Consider the following 17910-nt stretch of genomic DNA (forward strand, 5'->3'; position numbering starts at 1 on the left):
GTTCTAATTGTGTCCTTTCTTGTAAAAATTGTATATAATTTATGTTTTTCTTGTGAATGTTGTGTCTCTGATGCTCTGTGCCTGTGATGTTGCTGCAAGTAAGCTTTTCATTACATCTGTGCACACATGGACTTGTGCAGATGACAATAAACGTGACTTTGGATTTGACTCATGATGAGCTCCCGAGCAGTGACCCTCACACCTTGGTACAGTTCCTGGTCCTATTGCTAGCTCTCGCTATCCCAGTCTGAACGTCCCAGACTCCCATCCCACAGGAGGCAGACTTCAGTGGTGTAATGAGAGAGGGCTGTTCTCCCTGGAGTGTCAGAGGCTGAGGGGAGACCATTAAAATGTCCATTGTAGTGCAAAGTGGTCCCACTGTTGCTGTACTGAGGTAGTGTTCAGGGTTGTGTCAGTCGGTTCAAGAACTGAGTGGTTGAAGGTAAGTGGTTGTTCCTGAACCTGGTGGTGTGGGGACTTCAGGCTTCTGTACCTCCTGCCTGATGGGAGCTGCGAGAAGATGGCATGGCCCGGATGGTGGGGACATACAAACTCCTTACAGACAGCGGCCGGGATTGAACCTGGGTTGCTGGCGCTGTAATAGTGTTACGCTAACCACTACACTACCGTGCCTGTGTGTTCTGTGTGTTGTCTGTACTTATGTGCCTGTGATGCTGCTGCAGGCAAGTTTTTCATTACACCTGTACCTCCCCGTACTTGTGCACATGACAACAAAACTCAACTTGAATTGATTTCGGGGAGACACATCGGGGAAGGAATCACTTGACTGGCTCTGGGGAAAGTGTGGGAATGGAGAAGCCAGCATATCGACTCGACGGGCCAAATGGCTTCCCTCTTTGCCCCAACAATTCTGTAAAAAAAAAAGCTGAACTCAGACTGGTTCACGAGCCCTGCTTTTGGAATCCCTTAGTTTTATTGTTTTTTTTATCTTGACAGCTCTATTCATTATGATTTATCAGCCAGTCTTAAAAATGTAAGAAATAAAATTTAAAAAAATTTTTACTTACAGCACAGTAACAGGCCCTTCCGGCCCAATGAGTCCGCACCGCCCATTTTAAACCCATATTAACCTACCCGTATGTCTTTGGAATGTGGGAGGAAACCAGGGCACCCAGAGGAAACCCACGCAGACACGGGGAGAACGTACAAACTCCTTACAGACAGCAACGGGAATCAAACCCCGATCGCTGGCGCTGTAATAGCGTCGTGCTAACTGTTACGCTACCGTGCCGCCTATAAGAGCTGGAGTAGGTTGTTCTGTCCCTTGAGGTTTCAGATAACCTGCCATTCCTGTTTGGTTCAGAACTGCTATATCCAAAGATCGTTCACCCCTAACATTAACTCTGTTTCTCTCTCCACATATGCCGCCTGACCCACTGAGTATTTAAGGTTTCCAGCCATTGAAGTGATTTAGATCTCACAGTGCAAGCCGATTTTCTCTTCCCTCGGTCACTTATTTACACCACCTTCAGCACAGATGAGCTGGAGCAAACACACCTTCTCTGCTCTCTCTCAGCCAGCCGCCAGCACCATCTCTGTCATTCAGATTCTCCTGATCTCTAATGTAAAATACAATACAGAAAATGCTGGGAACACTCAGCAGATCAGAAGGTTAATATTTGTTAATATTTCAGATCTGGGACCCTTCATCAGAACTGGGAGAGAGAGAGAGAGATAGAGAGAGATAGAAAGAGAAACAAGTTAGTTTTCAGCATTAGAGAAGGTGGGGAGCAGGGGGAGGGGTGAAGAGAACACGGGAAATATCTTTGATAGGGTGAGACCAGACAGGTTAATGGGTGCGGTTACAAGCACAATAAGCTTGACTGTGTAATGTGTTGCTAATAGCGAGGCTGTAGGATACACCTAATATCTACTGACTTTACCCATTCACAAACGTAGAACATAGAACAGTACAGCACGGGAACAGGCCCTTCGGCCCACACTTGGGACAGGTACATGGATAGGAAACATATACAGGTCTAGGGGCCAAAGATGGGTTGTAGGCTTCATGCTAGCATGGAATTTTATTGCACGCTAACAGATAAAATCAACTGAATCTGAACCCATGCCAGCATGAAACCTACAGAGTAAACAGCATACATGGTTATAGTGAAACTAACACAGGTGACAATAAATACAGCAATGAGCACAAAACAGCAGAATGGTGCAAAGATTCAAGTGCAGTCTGAAACAGTGCAAAACAAAATGTTAAGATGACAATAAACAGAAGAGGTACAATTAAGAGTCTGAGAAGGTGGCAGCACCACCTGTAAGGGGGTGTGAGAGGCAACTGCTTCAGGGGTCTCACAGCAGTGGGGGAGAAACTGTCCTCGAGTCTGGACGTCCGGGGCTTTCAAACCCGTATCTTCTCCCAGAAGGGAGCAGAGAGAAGCGCAGGGAAACGTGATTAGCTTGGAGGGGCACCTTGGTCGACAAGGACGAGTGGGACTGCTTGTGTGCTGTATAACTCCACGAACCTAAAGTCAAAATCGAGTTTATTGTCATCTGCACAAGTCCATGTGGGCACAGGTGCAGTGGAAAACTTACCTGCAGCAGCATCACAGGCACAGAGCATCAGATAAGCAGCATTCACAAAAAAAACTTCAATTAAACATAAATTATACACAATATTTAAGATATCTTCATTAGTCACATGTACATCGATACACAAAAGATGCATTTCACTGTGTGTTGAGTGTTCTGGGGGGCAGGCCCGCAAGTCTCACCACGCTTCCGGCACCAACATAGCACGCCCACAACTTCCTAACCCGTACGTCTTTGGAATGTGGGAGGAAACCGGAGCACCCGGAGGAAACCCACGCAGACACACAGGGAGAACGTACAAACTCCTTACAGACAGCAGCTGGAATTGAACCCGGGTCGCTGGCGCTGTAATACCGTTACGCTAACTGCTACACTACCGTGCTTTAGCAAGATGTAAGCCCAAACCTACAGAGCAAGAGGTGAAAGTGAGCTACCTACACTGCTCTGAAGAAACCTTGACGGAAATCAAAAAAAAGATCTGCAGATGCTGCAAATCTGAGATAAAGATGGAAAACACGCAACACACTCGACAGGTCAGGCAGCATCTGTGGAGAGAGAAGTGGGGGTGCATCATCAGAAGTGTGAGGGTATTTTCAGTTGCAGAGAAGGGGAATGGGAGGCTGGATGGGGAGTTGTACCCTGTCCCAAGGTAGAAGTCTCAAATACTAGAGGACATGCATTTAAGGTGAGAGGGGGAATTGGTTTATTATTGTCACATGTACCGAGGTCCAGTGAAAAACTTTGTTTTGCATGGCATCCATACAGATCATTTCATCACATCAGTACATCGAGGCAGTACAAGGGAAAACAATAACAGAATGCAGAATAAAGCGTCACAGTTACAGAGAAAGTACAGTGCAGGCAGACAATAAGGTGCAAGGGCCACGACGAGGTAGATTGAGAGGTCAAGAGTCCGCCTTATCGTTCAATAGTCTTATAACAGCGGGGTAGAAGGTTTCCTTGAGCTTGGTGGTACGTGCGTTCAGGGTTTTGGATCTTCTGCCCAATTGGGGGGGTGGGGGGGGGTGGAAAAGAGAGAATGTCCGGGGTGGGTGGGGTCTTTGATTACATTGGCTGCTTTCCTGAGGCAGCGGGAAGTGTAGACAGAGTCCACGGAGGGGAGGCTGGTTTCCATGATGCACTGGGCTGTGTCCACAACTCTCTGCGGTTTCTTGCGGTCCCGGGCAGAGCAGTTGCCGTACCAAGCCGTGATGCATCCAGGTAGGAAGATGTGTGGGGCAACTTTTTTTTTTACACAGGGAGTGGTGGGTGCCTGCAACAGGCTGCCGGGGTGGGGGTGGAAGCAGATACAATAGGTGTTAGATAGGCACATGAATTGGAACTGGAATTGGTTTATTACTGTCACTTGTATGGAGGTACAGTGAAAAACTTGTCTTGCATACTGTCCGTACAGGTCAATTCATTACACAGTACATCGAGGAAGGACAGGGTAAAATAATGCAGTAGAGTGTCACAGTTACAGAGAAAGTGCAGTGTAGGTGCGAGCTCATAACGAAGTGGATAGTGAGGGTAAGAATCCATGAGGAGAGAACGGAGGGAGACGGATCATGTACAGGCAGAAGGGATTAGTTTAATTCAGCATCATGGTGGGCTGAAGGGCCTGACCTGAAACAATGACAGTCCATTTCCCTCCACAGATGCTGCCTGACCCGCTGAGTTCCTCCAGCTCCTTTTACGTTGCGTAAGGAAAAGGATCATACATATTTGCGGCGACTTTGTACAGCGACCTACCAGATCAGATATCTTTATTAGTCATGTGTACATCGAAACACACAGTGAAATGCATCTTTTGCATAGAGTGTTCTGGGGGCAGCCCGCAAGTGTCGCCATGCTTCTGGCACCAACATAGCACACCCACAACTTCCTAACCCGTACGTCTTTGGAATGTGGGAGGAAACCGGAGCACCCGGAGGAAACCCACGCAGACACGGGGAGAACATACAAATTCCTTACAGACAGAGGCCGGAATTGAACCTGGGTCGCTGGTGCTGCAATAGCGTTACACTAACCGTTACACTACCAATGTCGCACAGGAGAGAACGTCCACAAAATAACCAGGAGATGACCAGGCTTGCCCCTGCCAGAGTGTTGCATTCAACGAGTCCGCGCCGTCCATTTGAGCCCATGTTAACCTACCCAGATTCCAGCTTCTATAGCCTCTTGTGGCTCCATTTCCCGATGTTATCATCAGTCTCGCAGATATATTTACTCGATTTCTTCTTGAAGGCCACAATGGAAGCCGCCTCTCCCGCATCTGGGTGTAAACCACTGTGAAAGAATTAAGGAAGAGCAGGAGCTGTTGGGCACGTTGAACTTTATCAAGGGATGCCGTGAAACAGGTTCGGGGTCTCAGAAGGCAAAGGACTCTGAACACTGTCTGACAGGAAAGGATTTTATTTACAAAAGACAAACAAGGGAAAATGGTGACGGGAATAACACACACATGTACACACACACAGTTTATAGCAAGCGTGGGAAAATCACACCGGGGATAAAGTACACACACACCTACACACACAACGAGCTAGGCACATACAATCAGGGAAAAACAATACAATACCCACCACCCCCTTGACTCAGTGCAGGCACGGCTTCCATGCACAGTTTATAGCAAGTATGGGAAAATCACAACAGAGGTAAAATACACACACACACACACACACACAAAACAAACTAGGTACATGCAATCAAGGAAAAGACAATACGATACCCACCACCCCTTGACTCAGTGCTGCCATGGATCTATGCTACTAGGGACACTAACTAAAAGACTGCTTTACAATGCATACCTCACCAACGATTTCTCCAGCGCCGTTTCACAGTGCTCGGCCTGGAGCGAAGCAGGTTCATCCCTCGGAGCAGACAGAGAGAGAGAGAGCCGAGCTCATGTGGCACTCTTTATAGAGCTGGAGGGCTGGGGGGCGTGGGGTCCAGCCCAGGTAATTTACTAAGGTCAATAGTCAGGTGTGCACTGATGGGTGGGGCGGGGCCAAACCTTGATTGGTAGTGGTGTGTCTTCCAACCAGGTAGGGGAAGTACTGTCATCCGACCAGGTAGGGGCAGTGCTGTCACATGAGAGCCACAACCCTCCACAATACAATGGAGCTCTGAGAACATCCTTCAAATACTTCCACTGTCTACTCCCTACTATCCTACTGTGATAATGGTTCTGGGATCCAGCATTGGGTTTGACTGGGGTAGAATTACAATCCTGGTAGTAGGAGAGGATATTGATGTCGTTTCCCTTATCCTGCCGATGGGTTTGGGGGATTTTGTGGAGGCAGTATTGGTGGGATCTCTCCATTCCCTGCTGTAGGTATTTCCAAGGTAATGGTTTATCATTGTACCGAGATACTGAGATACAGTGTTCACATGCCATCCGGTCAGATCATGCCGTACATCGAGGTAGTAAAACATAATGCAGAGGAAAAAGTTACAGATACGGAGAAAGTGGAGTGCAAGAAGGCAAATAGAATACAAGGGTCTCGACGGGGTAGAATGGGAGATCAAGAGCTCATCTTCATTATAAGAAAGGTCTGTTTGACAGCGGGATAGAAGCTGTCCTTGAGCCTGGTGGTACGTGCCCTCAAACTTGATGGGAGGGAGGAGAAGAGAGAATGACTGGGGTAGGTGGGGTCCTTGACTGCTTTCCCGCGGCAGCAGGAGGTGTAGACGGAAGGGAGGCTGGTTTGCCGGGAGGACTGGGCTGCGTCCACAGCTCCCTGCAGACACGGGCAGAGCAGTTGCCGTCCCAAGCCGTGATGCATCCGGACAGGATGCTCTCTCTGGTGCATGTGTATAAATCGCTTAGGGTTTTCGGGGACACGCCGGATTTCCTTAGCTTGCCAAGGAGGTGGAGGCGCTGGTGAGCTTTCTCGGCCATGGCGTCCATGTGGCTGGACCAGGACAAATTGTTGGTGATACTTGCAGCCGGCAGCTTATGCAGGACAGGTTTTTCACTGGACCTCGGTACAAGTGACAATAATAAACCAATTCCAATACCAAATAACCAGTAGCAATTTGACCACCACAACCTCTCCCTCACCAAGATGGCAGTCGTGGATGACGTATGATGTTGTGCCCTCGTCAAGATGGTCGCCGCCGCCTGCGCCTGCGCAATCTTTAACAGGAGCTGGACCCCCTCCCCCCCGTGGATCGCGCATGCGCCCTTCAACCCGACGGGACGGGTCGCCAACGGCGGAGCGCGACGTGGCGCAGCGGGTCACGTGGTCGCCGCGGCCAGGCCCCGCCCCCTCCGGCAGAGCGGCGGCCGAGGCGACGACGGAGACGATGGGTGAGTGCGGGGGAGGCGGTGAGGCCAGCGCCCGGCTCCGGCTCCGGCTCCGGGTCGGCCGCGCTACCCGAGCCTTGTGGGGGGGGGGAGCCTGGGGATGCTCCGGGAGCCGGCGGGAGCGGCCGGCGTGAGGGCGGGAACAACCGGTAACGGCGGCTGGGGCAAGGGTGAGTGGGCGGGGCTAGGCGTGGAGGGCGGGGCTAGAGGAGGGGCGGGGCCAGGCGTGGAGGGCGGGGCTAGAGGAGGGGCGGGGCCAGGTGTGGAGGGCTGGGGCTACAGGAGGGCTGGGGTCAGGTGAGGGAGGGGTGGGGCTAGAGGAGGGGTGGGGCCAGGTATGGAGGGCGGGGCTAGAGAGGCGGGGCCAGGAGGGGCGGGGTGGGGCTATAGGAGGGGCGGGGCCAGGTGTGGAGGGCTGGGGCTACAGGAGGGCTGGGGTCAGGTGAGGGAGGGGTGGGGCTAGAGGAGGGGTGGGGCCAGGTATGGGATGGGGTTAGGTGTGGGAGGGGTGCGGCTGGGGGAGGGGTGGGGCCAGGTGTGGAGGGGTGGGGTTACAGAGGGTCAGGTATGGGTGGGATGGGGCTAGAGGGGCACGGCCAGGTGTGGGAGGGGTGGGGCTAGGTGTGGAGGGGCATGGCTAGAGGAGGGGTTAGGTCAGGTGTGGATGGGTGGGCTACAGAGTGGGGGCGGGGTCAGGTGTGGGAGGGGTGGGGCTAGAGGGGTGGGGTCAGGTGTGGAGGGGTGGGGTGGGGTGGGGCCAGGTATGGAGGGATATGACTACAGAATAGGGGCGGGGCCACGTGTAGAGGGGTGTGGCTAGAGGAGGGGTGGGGCCAGGTGTGGGAATGGACCAGCTGGGTTGGTTAGGAGGCGGGGCTTGCTGTAAAAGGGGCGTGGCTAGCCCTGGATGGGCGGGGTCAGATATGGCCCCATTTTGAGAGTGCAGAGGAGGGGTGGGTTTAGAAGGGAATGGGCCAACTGGGGCAGTCAAGGGGTGTGGCTAACCACGGAGGGGGCAGAACCAGGGATTGGGGTGTCCTCGGCTGGGTGGGGTGCGGGCAGGGCAGGGGATGTGGCCAGAATGGTGATCAGGGGGCGTGGCCTGTCATAGTCCGGTGGAGGTAGCTCCAGCTTGGGTTGGGCCAAAGAAAGCTCATGGCTAGAAGGAGTGAATGAACCAGGGCAGTGGATGGGTTATGATTAAGCCTGTAGCATGGACAGTGAATGGGGAGGTCCGTAAGGGAGCCTGGGTGAGATGCAGAAAGCCAGGGAAGTGGCCTGGCAGTGGATGCGTGCATGTCCATGGGAGGGATAAAGCCATGGCTGAGGTCTCCAGGGAATGTGTCCTCCAGTGAGTTTTCCCCTTGGCATTGGGAGGTCTGTGTCCAGGAGCTGGGAAAAGAAGTGGGGAAGGAGAGCACCTGGTAGACGGGGGATCGAGCTAGCGTGAGCCAGACTTGGAACCTCTGGTTAACAGAGCCAGGAATTGGGCTGGATTGAGGGTGAGGGGAGACCCAGGAGGGTGAGAGCACTGGGGGCAAAGAGATGGTTGAGAGATGGGGCGTTAGAGCCATGAATTACTGAACGAGGCCCGCACAGGGGCCGGAGACTGCAGCTGCTGGAATCTGGAGCAACAAACAATCTGCTGGAGGAACTCAGCAGGTCGGGCAGCATCTGCGGGAGAGAAGGAACTAAGGTCCCGATGCAGGGTCTTGACCCGAAACGTCGACAATTCCTTTTTCCCCCACAGATGCTGCTCGACCCACTGAGTTCCTCCAGCAGATTGTCTGTCACTTAAAGCACAAGGCTTCCTCCTCCAACTTCTGATGGAGCTGGTCACATTAGAACATAGAACAGAGAACACTACAGCACAGTACAGGCCCTTTGGCCCACAATGTTATGCTGACATTTTATCCTGCTCTACGATCTATCTAACCCTTCCCTCCCACATAGCCCTCCATTTCTCTATCATTCATGTGTCTGTCTAAGAGTCTCTTAAATGTCCCTAATGTATCTGCCCCCACAACCTCTGCCTGCAGTGCGTTCCACGCACCCACCACTCTCTGTGTAAAAAAAACTTACCCCTGACATCCCCCTTATACCTTCCTCCAATCACCTTAAAATTATGACCCCTCGTGTTAGCCATTGTCGCCCTGGGAAAAAGTCTCTGACTGTCCACTCAATCTATGCCTCTTATCATCTTGTGCACCTCTATTAAGTCACCTCTCATCCTCCTTTAGCTCACTCAACCTCATAAGACCGCCTGAGATCAGCTAAGCTGAGATTTCAGCCTGACTTTATACAGCTTCTCCCCAGCTCATGAATGCCCGACTTATGTACAGCCTGTACGAGCGAGCGTTTGGGATGGATTTGCCGGCTGCTCCAGGCATCTTCTGCCGGGTGGGAACTCGGACCGCGGCAACGTTGCCGACTCGGGAGCTGCCCGGGTTACGGATGGTTCACGGGATACGGAACCCTGCCCGTAACCCGGGGTGGACCTGTCTCCATCGAGACGGGATAAAGAAAGATGCAAGGGATGCTCCGGTAGTACAAAGCCCTGGTTAGACTGTGCCAGGAGCAGTGGAGACAGATTGCACTCAGAGGAAGAGCAGCGGGTCGGTGGGTTAATTGGCCGCTGTAAATTGCCCCTGGTGCGTAGGTGAGGGTTAGAATCCGGGGGAGTAGAGGGGAATGTGGTGAGATTAAAATAGGATCGGTGTATAATACTATATAAAAGTATAATAGGTTTAAGGTGAGAGGGGAAAGATTTAATAGGAAGCTGAAGGGTAACTTTTCCACTCAGAGGGTGGTGGGTGTATAGAATGAAGAAATGGTTGAGGCAGGTACAATAATTTAAAAGGTACCTGGACCGGTACATGGATAGGAGATGTCGAGAGGGAATATGGGCCAAATGGGACTGGCTTAGACGGGAATCTTGGTCGGCAGGGACCCGTTGGGCCGAAGGGCCTGTTTCTGCGCTGTACGAATCTACAAGTGGTTGGTTGATGGTCAGCAGGGACTCGGTGGGCCGAAGGGCCTGTGTGCGCGCTGTAATCCTGTCTCTTCCGAACCGCGACGCCAACGGCCGTGCTGTCCTGGCACAGGGAGAGTCCGCCTTTCCCTATGACCGTGAGGAAGACCATTTCAGCCCATCAAGACTTGGCCAGCTGCATTTCTCCGTAATCTATTCCCCCCAATGATCTCAGTCAGCACAAATAAAATAAGATCTCTTTGTTAGTCTCACGTACACCGAAACACACAGTGAAATGCATCCTTTGCGTAGAGTGTTCTGGGAGCAGCCCGCAAGTGTCGCCACGCTTCTGACGCCAACGTAGCATGCCCACAACTTCCTAACCCATATGTCTTTAGAATGTGGGAGGAAACCGGAGCACCCGGAGGAAATCCACGCAGACACGGGGAGAACGTACAAACTCCTTACAGACACCAGCCGGAATTGAACCCAGGTTGCTGGCGCTGTAATAGCGTTACACTAACCGCTACACTACCGTGCCTATGATAAAGATTGAGACATCTTTATCGTAGAAGCGGTCCATTCAAGAGTCTGATAACAGCGGGATAGAAGCTGTCCTTGCCTGGTGGTATGTGCTCTCAGGCTTTTGCCCGAAGGGAAGGGGGAGAAGAGAGAATATCTGGGGTCTTTGATTATGTTGGCTGCTTTACCGAGACAGTGGGAAGTGTAGACAGAGTCCATGGAGGGGAGGCTGGTTTCCGTGACACGCTGGGCTGTGTCCACAACTCTCTGCAGTTTCTTGCGGTCCCGGGCAGAGCAGTTGCCGTACCAAGCCATGATGCATCGGATAGGATGCTTTCTATGGTGCATGGTTGGGGGGATGTTTACCGCGGGTACGTTAACCGCTCCTCTGTTTGCTCCCAGCGGTCAGCACCGGGTCCTCGCTGGTCCTCTCTTCCCTCCTCACCCTGTTGCTCTTTGCCGGGATGCAGATGTACAGTCGGCAGCTGGCTTCTTCCGAGTGGCTGACCATCCTGGGCGGATTCCTGGGGTCGGTCCTCTTCATCTTCTCCCTGACCGTATCCTTTGGCCAGATCTCCTCCCCACCCTCCCGTCGGACGCAGGGGACTGCCGGAGCAGACGGCTGGAGGAACTCGGCGGGTCAGGCGGCACCTGTGGAGGCGGGGGGACGGTTGAGTGTAGTCAAGTCGAGTGAATTGCCATGCGCACAAGTGCAGTGAGGTACAGGTGTAATGCAAACCTTGCTTGCAGCAGCAGTGCAGGCACTTGGGTTCAGACTACACATGTGAAGACAAAAAAAGTGTGCAAAGCAAGACATTAGTTCAAAAAAACACAATTAGAGACAACACGGCAGTGCGAGAGGTGGTCTGTAGTGTCCCGGTGCTGAGGTGGGGTTAGGAGCGTGCAGGTCAGTTCAAGAACCGAATGGTTGAAGGGAAGTAGCTGTTCCTGAACCCGGTTGTGTGGGACACCAGGCTTCTGTACCTCCCGCCCAACGGGAAAGGGGAGATGGCCAGTGTAAGGAGCTGAGCGGAAGGGACTCAGCGGGTGATGTATTGAACCAGGTGGGGAAGGATGGAAGTGGGAGACGGTGGCTGGTGGGTGAGAAGGACAAGTGGATAATAAAAGCCCCATCTGCCCATCACCCCCTCCAACCCCCGCCTGGATCCACCTATCGCCTGCCAGCCCCTCTCTCGTGCCCCACCTCATTACATCGGCTCTCTTCCCCCTCCACTCTCAGTCCTGCAGCAGGGATCAGCATTTTCCTGGCGTCAGTCATCAGTATCCCCTGGGTCCACCAGTCCACCCGCCTCCCCTTCCCTCCCCCACCCAGTTCTTCTGTGGGCTCTGCCTTCCGTGCCCCACTCCTGACTCGACGTCTTTCCCCGAAAGCGGCGTCACAGGTTGACGAAGAACATTTGGCACACCGGCCTTCATCAGCCAAGGCACTGAGTGCAGAAGTTGGGACACGAGAGACTGCGGACATTGGAATCCAGAGCAACAAACAATCCGCTGGGGAACTCAGCGGATCAAGCGTCTGGGGGGGGGGGGGGGGGTGGTGTAGAAATTGTCCACATTTCAGGTCGAGTCCCTGCTTCAGGACTAGGAGTTGGGACATTACGTTGCAATTGGTATTGGTTTATCATTGTCACTTGTACCGAGGTACAATGGAAAACTTGTCTTACATACCGATCGTACAGGTCAATTCATGACACAGTGCAGTTACATTGGGTTAGTACAGAGTGCATTGATGTAGTACAGGTAAAAACAATAACAGTACAGAGTAAAGTGTCACAGCTACAGAGAAAGTGCAGTGCAATAAGGTGCAAGGTCACAACAAGGTAGATCGTGAGGTCAGAGTCCATCTTATTGTATAAGGGAACCGTTCAATAGTCTTATCACTGTGGGATACAAACTGTCCTTGAGCCTGGTGGTAGGTGCCCTCAGGCTCCTGTATCTTCGCCTGATGGGAGAGGGGAGCACAGAGGATGACCCGGGTGGGTGGGGCCTTTGATTATTCATCAAGGCAGTGACAGGTAGAGACAGAGTCCAAGGAGGGGAGGCTGGTTTCTGTGACGCGCTGGGCTATGTCCACAACTCTCTGCATTTTTTGCGGTACTGAGCAGAGCAGTTGCCATACTAAGCCGGGATGCATCCACATGGAGGGTCTGCTGTGTCATCAGGGGCTCCCTCAACCTGGCTCTCTGTCTCTCCCCCCCCCATCCCCCTCTCTCGTCCGCCCACATCTCCGTGTATGCTGGCCGCTGTCTTGCCTATTCTGCTATCGCCTGGTGTTCCCATCCGCATACGGGCAGGGGCAGCGATGGGGGTGTGGGAGTGCTGTTGACAGGGGACCAAGACAATGCCAGCACCGCATATCCTTAACTCCACCGGCTTAGGCCTTCAACAATTTGGAGAGTGTGGTGTTCGGCAAGGGATTCCAGGCAAAGATATTCCCGGAAAGTAAGTCCGCCTCTCGTGGATACTGGTGGGGGTATGTGGGATCGTCGCAGGGTAGTGCAGGAGAGGCGGTCTCGGACCTCCCTCCTCTTGCCTCACGGACTGCGAGATTCCTGACTGGGCTTAGGATTACGTAGTATTTATAGGGAGTGTGTTGGTATTTAAAGGGGGCCCCGGGGAGCTTATCTGTATATACAGGGGGTCCTCGGGGGTGTGTCAATATTTACGGGGGGGGGGGTCCCCGGGGAGCATGTCGGTACTTACAGGGGTCCCCCCGAGAGCACGTCGGTACTTACAGGGGCTCCCTGGGAGTGTGTCGGTATTTACAGGGGGTCCCCAGGGAGCGTGTCAGTATTTACAGGGGGTCCCGGGGAGCGTGTCAGTATTTACAGGGGGTCCCCCGGGAGCGTGTCATATTTACAGGGGGTCCCTGGGAGTGTGTTGGTATTTACAGGGGGTCCCGGGGAATGTGTCGGTATTTACAGGGGGTCCCCAGGGAGCGTGTCAGTATTTACAGGGGGTCCCGGGGAGCGTGTCAGTATTTACAGGGGGTCCCCCGGGAGCGTGTCATATTTACAGGGGGTCCCTGGGAGTGTGTTGGTATTTACAGGGGGTCCCGGGGAATGTGTCGGTATTTACAGGGGGTCCCCAGGGAGCGTGTCAGTATTTACAGGGGGTCCCGGGGAGCGTGTCAGTATTTACAGGGGGTCCCCCGGGAGCGTGTCAGTATTTACAGGGGGTCCCCCGGGAGCGTGTCATATTTACAGGGGGTCCCTGGGAGTGTGTTGGTATTTACAGGGGGTCCCGGGGAATGTGTCGGTATTTACAGGGGGTCCCCAGGGAGCGTGTCATATTTACAGGGGGTCCCTGGGAGTGTGTTGGTATTTACAGGGGGTCCCGGGGAATGTGTCAGTATTTACAGGGGGTCCCCAGGGAGTGTGTCGGTATTCACAGGGGGTCCTGGGGAACATGTCGGTATTTACAGGGGTCCCCGGGGAGTGTGTTGGTATTCACAGGGGGTCCTGGGGAACATGTCGGTATTCACAGGGGTCCCTGGGGAGTGTCAGTATTTACAGGAGGTCCCCAGGAAGTGTGTCAGTGTTAGCAGGGGGATCCTGGGAGGCATGTCGGTATTTACAGGGGTCCCCAGGGAGCATGTCAGTATTTACAGGGGTCCCCAGGGAGCGTGTCAGTATTTACAGGGGTCTCCAGGAGCGTGTCGGTATTAACGGGATCCCAGGAGGCGTGTCGGTATTCACAGGGGTCCCCGGGGAGTGTCAGTATTTACAGGAGGTCCCCAGGAAGTGTGTCAGTGTTAGCAGGGGTCCCCAGGGAGCATGTCGGTATTTACAGGGGTCCCCAGGGAGCATGTCGGTATTTACAGGGGTCTCCAGGAGCGTGTCGGTATTTACAGGGGTCTCCAGGAGCGTGTCGGTATTAACGGGATCCCAGGAGGCGTGTCGGTATTCACAGGGGTCCCCGGGGAGTGTCAGTATTTACAGGAGGTCCCCAGGAAGTGTGTCAGTGTTAGCAGGGGTCCCCAGGGAGCATGTCGGTATTTACAGGGGTCCCCAGGGAGCATGTCGGTATTTACAGGGGTCTCCAGGAGCGTGTCGGTATTTACAGGGGTCTCCAGGAGCGTGTCGGTATTACGGGATCCCAGGAGGCTGTCGGTATTCACAGGGGGTCCCCGGGGAGGTGTCAGTATTTACAGGAGGTCCCCAGGGAAGTGTGTCAGTGTTAACAGGGGTCTCCAGGAGCGTGTCGGTATTTACAGGGGTCTCCAGGAGCGTGTCGGTATTAACGGGATCCCAGGAGGCGTGTCGGTATTCACAGGGGTCCCCGGGGAGTGTCAGTATTTACAGGAGGTCCCCAGGAAGTGTGTCAGTGTTAGCAGGGGTCCCCAGGGAGCATGTCGGTATTTACAGGGGTCCCCAGGGAGCATGTCGGTATTTACAGGGGTCTCCAGGAGCGTGTCGGTATTTACAGGGGTCTCCAGGAGCGTGTCGGTATTAACGGGATCCCAGGAGGCGTGTCGGTATTTACAGGGGGCCCCCAGGGAGTGTGTCAGTATTTACAGGGGGATCCCGGGGAGCATGTCGGTATTTACAGGGGATTATCATTTCCTCAAGGTCCGTGGGTCACTCCAGGGCCTGTTTGCCCGTTCTGTTGCTGTTCGCAAACCTCACTCTCCCCTTCTTCCCCCCACCTCAGTCACGTTCTGCCTGCTGCTGTCTCTGTTTGCCTCCGCGCTGATCCACCGAGTCTGCGTCACCACCTGGTAAGCGTATCCGTCTTCTCCTCCTCGGCCACAGAATTCGCAGGAAGGAGGCTGACAAACCCAGTGCATTAACTAACACCTGCTGCCCAATATGTTTGCCAAGCTCTTATGATTGAGGTTAAGGCATCAAATGTCTTGATGTCTTTAAAAATCAAATGGAATGAGGAGTGACCCATTTGTCTTCCAGTGTAGTGACTGTGGTGTCTTTTACCTCAGTGATGAAAAACAACCAGGGGTAGGATCCCCATAACCCGGGCACGATTTCATTCGACAGGAGTTGGAATTGGCCATTCTCTTCCTCTGCTTCTCCAGCCCTCAATAAGATAACTTCTTCCTGAATGGCCGAACTGTACTGCTCAGGAACAGGCCCTTCGGCCCACAGCCTTGTGCCGAACTCATTAAGCTGATGACACCTAATCCCTTCTGCCTGCACGTGGTCAATCGCCCTCCATTCCCTGCACACCCGTGGGCCTATCTAAAATCCCTCTTAAACCCCTCTATCGTATCTGCCTCCACCCCCACCCCTGGCAGCACATTCCAGGCACCTACCGCTCTCTGTGTTAAAAAAACTTGCCCCGCACATCTCCTTTGAACTTACCCCTCTCGCCTTAAATGCACGCCCTCTGGTATTAGTCATTTTGATCCTCGGAGAAAGGTACTGGCTGTCTACTCTATCCGTGCCTCTCATAATTTTATAAACCTCTATCAGGTCTCCCCTCAGCGTCCGACGCTCCAGAGGAAACAACCCAAGTTTGTCCGACCTCTCCTTATAGCTCCTGCCCTCTAACCCAGGCAGCATCCTGGTGAACCTCTTCTGCACCCTCTCCAAAGCCTCCACATCCTTCCTGTAATGGGGGCGACCAGAACTGAATGCGATTCTCCAGCTGTAACCTGACCAGAGTTTTATAAAGCTGCAACATAACTTCCCGACTCTTGAACTCAGTGCCTCGACTAATGAAGGCAAGCGTGCCGTACTCCTTCTTTACTCAGAAGATACTTGCTCCTGATTCGCTAACTCAGCGTTGCGTATGCCCAGTGACTCGAGCGTCTGTGGGAAGGGAGATGGAATAATTCATGGGGCTGTCGGTGGGGGTGGGGGCGGGCCAGAGAGTGCGGGAGAGGCAGCGGGAGGTGGGGAATCGACACCAGTCAGAGTTGTCTTGTGCGGAGGGGGGGGGAGCGCGGCAGTTGGACCCAGCGGCCTCCGTCCGTGCTGCACCACTGGGGTTCTGAGCTCCCCGTTCACCCCCTCCCACCCCAGCGCACTTGTGGGATCTTGCTGTGTAAAAAGGCAGGGGGACAGCGTCAGGGTTCACGAACCTCGCGGTTGACCCTCTCTCTCTCTCCCCCCCCCCCCCCCCCCCGTACAGCTTCATCTTCTCAATGATCGGCCTGTACTACCTCAACCGTCTGTCGGCGGCCCTGTACCAGGTGGCCCCCCCGCCCCCCCTCGTCACCAAGGCGCCCAAGAAGAAGAAGAACTGAGGGTCCGTCCCTGCCCCGGGGGCGGGTGGGTAGGGGAGGAGCAGGCACGAGGCGGGGCGGAGGGACGCTTGGCTTCGAGGTCCGGGACCCCGCTCGGTCCCCACTGTCTGTGTGTCCATGGGGGAATAAAGAAGGGTTTGATTTGTCTTGGAGAGTGCGTGAGTGAGCTGGTGAACCCCGGGGCTGGGGGGGGGTGGTAGGGGTGGTGGTGGGCAGGGAGGCGATCCCACCCCTTACTGGCAAGAGGACTGCTCCCCTCCCATTTCCCCCCCAACCCATTCCCCCCCCCCCCGACTCGTTCCCCACCCTCTGACTCGTCCCCCCCCCCCCCCCCCGGACTCTTGGGCCCTCCCCTCCTGTCCCCACCCTCACTCTCGCGCCGCCACCCCTGGCTCTTTCGCCCACCCCAGCCCCAGGCTCTCGCACACCCTCCCCCACTGTCTCTCGTACCCCCACCCCACCCCACCAGTGCTTCTCCACCAGGGGCAGGGAAGGGTGCTGGGGCTGGAGGGGTTTATGGGATTTGGGAGAGTGGTAGGGGGCCGGAGGGGGTGATGGGGACGGGGAGGGGTGTAGGGTCCAGAGGGGATGACGGGGAGGGGCCTGGGGTCCGGAGGGGGGGACGATGATGGAGAGGGGTGTGGGGTCCGTAGGGAGAGACTGGGAGGGCTGTGGGGTCTGGAGGGGGTGACAAGAGAGGGGTCTGGGGTCCAGAGGGGGTGACAGGGATGGGGAGGGGTGTGGGGTCCGGAGGGGGTGACAGGGACAGGGAGGGGCGTAGGGTCCAGAGGAGGTGACGGGGAGGGGTGTGGGGTCCGGAGGGGGAGATGGACGGGGAGGGGTTTGGGGTCTGGGGTCCGGAGGGGGGACAGGGAGGGGTCTGGGGTCTGGAGGGGGAGACAGGGAGGGGAGTGGGGTCCGGAGGGGGTGACAGGGAGGGGTGTAGGATCTGGAGGGGGTGAAAGGGAGGGGCCTTGGGTCCGGAGGGGGTGACGGGGACAGAGAGGGGTGTGAGGTCCAGAGGGGGAGACGGGGAGGAGTGTGGGGTCCGGAGGGGGTGATGGGGACGGAGAGGGGTGTGGGGTCTGGAGGGGGTGACGGGGAGGGGTCTGGGGTGTTAGGTCCGGAGGGGGGAGGAGTGAGACCACGGAGGGGTTGGAACATGTGGGTGAAAATGCTAACGCGGAGGCAGTGTTTCACTGGGAGCCGGCGTGGATCGGGAGGGAGCACAGTGCGATCGAGGGGCGATGCTGCTGGCAACGTGAGCCATCAGGGAGCGCAGGCGCGCACGGTCCCCTCAACAGACCAGGAATT

The 17910-nt window shown here is 54.7% G+C and overlaps 1 protein-coding gene across 1 annotated transcript; it reads left to right on the top strand.

The window, feature by feature from the left end:
- Positions 1 to 6773: 6773 nt before the first annotated feature.
- On the top strand, positions 6774 to 16743 carry krtcap2 (keratinocyte associated protein 2). The gene is made up of 5 exons (XM_052045933.1): positions 6774 to 6880; positions 10773 to 10927; positions 12770 to 12833; positions 15045 to 15111; positions 16482 to 16743. Exons 1-5 carry the CDS (start codon positions 6877 to 6879, stop codon positions 16594 to 16596), a joined length of 405 nt encoding a protein of 134 aa, XP_051901893.1. The 5' UTR covers positions 6774 to 6876; the 3' UTR covers positions 16597 to 16743.
- The last annotated feature ends 1167 nt before the right edge of the window (positions 16744 to 17910 follow it).

Source organism: Pristis pectinata, chromosome 40 (assembly GCF_009764475.1).
Source record: "Pristis pectinata isolate sPriPec2 chromosome 40, sPriPec2.1.pri, whole genome shotgun sequence".
Classification (NCBI taxonomy): domain Eukaryota; kingdom Metazoa; phylum Chordata; class Chondrichthyes; order Rhinopristiformes; family Pristidae; genus Pristis; species Pristis pectinata.